The sequence below is a fragment of the Limulus polyphemus genome, unplaced genomic scaffold (genome assembly GCF_000517525.1).
Source record: "Limulus polyphemus unplaced genomic scaffold, Limulus_polyphemus-2.1.2 Scaffold846, whole genome shotgun sequence".
NCBI lineage: Eukaryota > Metazoa > Arthropoda > Merostomata > Xiphosura > Limulidae > Limulus > Limulus polyphemus.
Genome location: NW_013666456.1, coordinates 387,827 through 392,013, shown reverse-complemented (window position 1 = coordinate 392,013; position 4,187 = coordinate 387,827). Strand labels below are relative to the sequence as shown.

The 4,187-nt window shown below is 32.9% G+C and overlaps 1 protein-coding gene across 3 annotated transcripts in view; it reads left to right on the top strand.

The window, feature by feature from the left end:
- The window catches only part of LOC111086101 (adhesion G protein-coupled receptor L4-like), a 39,342-nt gene that overhangs the window by 9,955 nt on the left and 25,200 nt on the right, over window positions 1–4,187 (top strand). For all 3 annotated transcript variants that reach the window (XM_022387641.1, XM_022387640.1, XM_022387639.1), the window contains one exon: window positions 3,790–3,861. In XM_022387641.1, coding sequence (XP_022243349.1) covers window positions 3,790–3,861 — 72 coding nt within the window. The remainder of the gene's footprint in view (window positions 1–3,789; window positions 3,862–4,187) is intronic.

The window sequence follows — 4,187 nt, the reverse complement described above, 5'->3', positions numbered from 1 at the left end:
ACAAATACAAATACAAATACAAAAAATGTAATGGAATACGACATTCAAAGGTAATGAACTTACATACAATACTGGTTTTTGATTAAAACAAAATAAAAAAAAACTGAAATAAGTTTTTAATATAGTAAGTTTTCAGTGTTGAACAGGTTTGTTTAAAAAAAATCGAGAAAAATTTATACTCTAACTATGATGTAAGGTAGTGAGGTCAGGGAAATCATAGTCCAGTGGAATGATGAATATTTTGAAGGAATTGTAGATTTAGTGGTAAAAGCATCAAGCATGTCATGATTATTATATATGACACACTAAAGAATTATGGATATAGATCCACTTGAGAGACAAAAACAAAAACAAAATAGACAAATTCATTTTCACGATGGCCACCAATGGTGTTTAAAATATACAAACTTTTCAATTTTTATCAGATATTGACCTTTTTTGTATTAATGTTACACCAAATGAGGCAAATGAAAGCGCACTGCGTGTATCAAGTATAATTTAAACTGTAGAGCAACGTTTAAAAAAATGGTTGAACTTTTTAAGATGGCTGCCAAAAATTATTTTTTTAGAATGAATAAAAACGGTATAAGCGCTGTTTTAGTATTGGAACATAGTGTAATAAAGTGAAGATCCTATCACTTACACTTGTGAAATGAATGTTAGATATATCTTGTTTGCAAACTTGCAGGAATTTGCTAGCAGCTACTAACAAGCAGGTCCTCAACAGGAGATACTTCTGAGTCTTGTCTTGGAAGAACAAAAGGTGGAACACTAATGTACTAATGTATGCTTCTGGTAAAAGTTCTAAGTTCTTTGTTTGATGATATGGTATCAAATACTGTAATTTCTCCAATAAATTCTGATGTTTTGTGTTGACATAAAGCTATAATCATCCCATGTAGAAATATTTTGGTAGGATATGAACTTATATTGTGGTCGATATTGTCCACAGTAGTTATTGTAAATACGCCAGGACGAAGTTTCTTTGGGCATACCTCCATTTTTGGTTTAAAAACACACATAGTTTCCCATTACAGTGCATAGATTCATTATTCTATCATAGCAAACAGACAATACATGGTTCTACAGCTTATCAATAAAACCATCTTTCCTCGTTTCTGTATCTATCATTAGTCCTAAATGTGTAGGAAGTGATGGTTTACGATCTATCGAAAAGAAAGCTATTGTAGATCCACTGCGGCGACAAATTTCACAACTGAACTGCACAAACAGCGAGATGCTTAATGTAGCCTGAGATTAAATCAAATTATTTGATTCAGTTTGGATATTAGGACCACCTAGTATTATCCTTACTAATGTTATCAGAGACTGAGGCACAGATGCCTGTTGACAATGCTTTTCAAGCGTTCCATTGAAGACAAACCAGGTTGAACATATTCCTATAAAGAAATTTTGCTGCTTGTGAAATGGTCATAGCTTCATCATCCAAGTCTTGTAAAACGTACTTGTTTGAGTGCATGTCCAATGTCTTTAGTGAACACTGAAAATACATCTCGATCCTGTTCGCGTACTTGTTTATTCAGTGATGGCTGCAAAAAGTCGTTTCTTAAGTCTGTAGTATGAACTTGACCAGACGTATCCGCTTCTAACTGTTTGAGACGAGACGTGTATAGCCAACTTAAACACTGGAACTACACGAGTATCTGCACATGCGTCCTCTATATATATGCTACTAGTTCAGCAAGTGTAATGTTTTGTATGTGTTTTCTATGACAGTATAAGAAGGCAATCGACTAGTTTTATTGTAAAATACAATCAAACACTTCGAATACTAAACCGTTTCCTGTGATATCGAATCTCCAGCACTTAGCTTAATAAACAGTGCAGTATCTTGCATGTCTAGGGTACATTTACAAACTCTTCTTTCCATACTGAAGGTAGAATCTTCGTGGATATCATCCAAGGCTGTGTATTTGTAGGTGCACCAACTTCTTCTACTTTTGTTTGAGATATTACGTTGTTCAACATCAGCACTTCTTCGTTACTTTGCTCTTCCTTTCTTTACATTTCTGGATTTGTTCCTGTATTATCATGCTACTTCGCTTTATGAAGCTGTAGAGTTTCGTTTCTTCAATGTCACTTCTTTCATCTAGGAAATTTATTCTGAGTGGGATTAGAAACGTATGATATTGCTTTCCAGCGTTTGACATCCTACACCAATCTTAATGATTGATCTTAGAATGTTTCTTGCCATAATATGCATTATGACTAGTCTAATAAGCTCAATATATGTGAGAATCCTGGCGTGTTTGATTTATTAGCTAACACTTTTTTGTTTTACATTTTCGAATTTTTAATATTTTCTGCGATATTCTGCAGCTACAACTAGAGCAAAGCATCGAAAAAAGATAAACATAATAGATAAAAAAACAATTTTACACTTCAAAAATCTAGTTCCGAATACCAAATAAGTTTGAAAATGACTAATATCTGATTTACGAGGACAAGTAAGCTGCTCATACATAAAATTAGAGCACGTGGATGCCATTTTGACTATGGTCATCTTTGGGAAAAAAACAACATAACCGATATGTTCAGTAAGCCATGTTTGGTGCTTTTAACACAAAACCCACTTTTTTCACCATTCTATTAGACTAACAAGACAAACTAATAAATCTCAGTTCTTTCTGAACCCATCTCAATTAAAACCCAGCTTATTTACTATATGCAGTTTAGGATTTAATGAGGAGATTACAGTGAATTGTTTTTAATTATTTTACTAGATATTCTCACGTTAACAATAATCTCTCGAGTTTTTAAGATTATTGTTCAATTTACTGAACTCAGTAGTCTTAACATTAAACAAGCGACCGCATTATTTTGTGATAAAATGATAATATTTGGTCGTTTCGAATAAACAGCACCATACTCAGGTAACAACTGCAGTTTCAAACTACATCAGCTGTCCAGTATCTGAGCTAGGTCTTTGATGGGTAAGGATATTCAAATAATTCTATACGTGTCTAGAAGTGTCTAGGTGGAACTTTATTAATACACACCTTTTTACCGTACCAAACCGAACAAATATTTGCAATTAGAATAAACTTTTGGGTTTAAAATTTGTGGTAATATGAAAAAAGATTTCCTCTTATTGAATAACATACACTATACGTGACCAGCTGAGAACGGCATTTTCGGACTACATCAGCTCTCATAAGCTAAGACAGGTCGATTATAGGTAATCACTCACACTAAAATGATACTTCATAAAGGAGTGTGTCTTTTTCAATAATCAGATTGCCTGCATTTGTCATATTTTTCTTGTTCAGTTTCTAGTCATGTGCTGTAACTTTAAATGTTTTTCTTCGATCCACGTCACGGAACAATAACCTATCGACGCGCTCAGCAGAAGACCAGAAATATAATTTGTGCATGCATTAAAATGCGTGTGTTTGTACATTTTCAAAATATTTCACGTTCTAGACGCCTCAGAATTAATCTCTTCTTTCAAACTAATAATATATAATTGACTTTTGTGAAATTTTGTTAAACACTATACAATCCAAACACCTAATAATGTGTGCCTCAAGCCTAAAGTTTACCTCTATTTCTTTGGACACATATATATATATATATAAATCTCACGAAAACAGTTTTAAATTTGTGTAGATCCGTAATTACAGTATCTTCACTAGCTTAATCATTTCAAACAATAAACCGTTGAAAAAATAGTAAAACAATATTATTGCTATACGTGTTACTGATAGATAGATGTATGTGTTATATTGGAATATTCTTAATATTATTTTATGGCTTTTATATTTCCAGGTCGTAATGCAGTGTGTAGACAGGATTTTAATGGTCGACTTACTAAAGAAAGAACCAACATCTAAAGAACAAGTAAGTCTTATTCTGGACATCTTCGATCACTGTACTTAGTTATTTGTTCCCGATAAGTCAATATAATGTTCGGTAAAAGCTTCGTATTTTTAAAAGGGTAAAAGGCAAAGCGCCCATTTGTAACAAAGTGATTATCACGGATTTATAATAAAACGTTCTTAATGAGAATTGAACGTTAAAAATAAAGGAAAATTGAGGAGCTTTCTCTCATTTTGTTTAAAACATTAAGATCGGAAAATCTAACGTTATAATGAATATAACTCTTGCATGAAAATTTCTTGCAGTTTCTGAACTTTCTGATATCGGTCCGGCATGGCCAGGTGGTT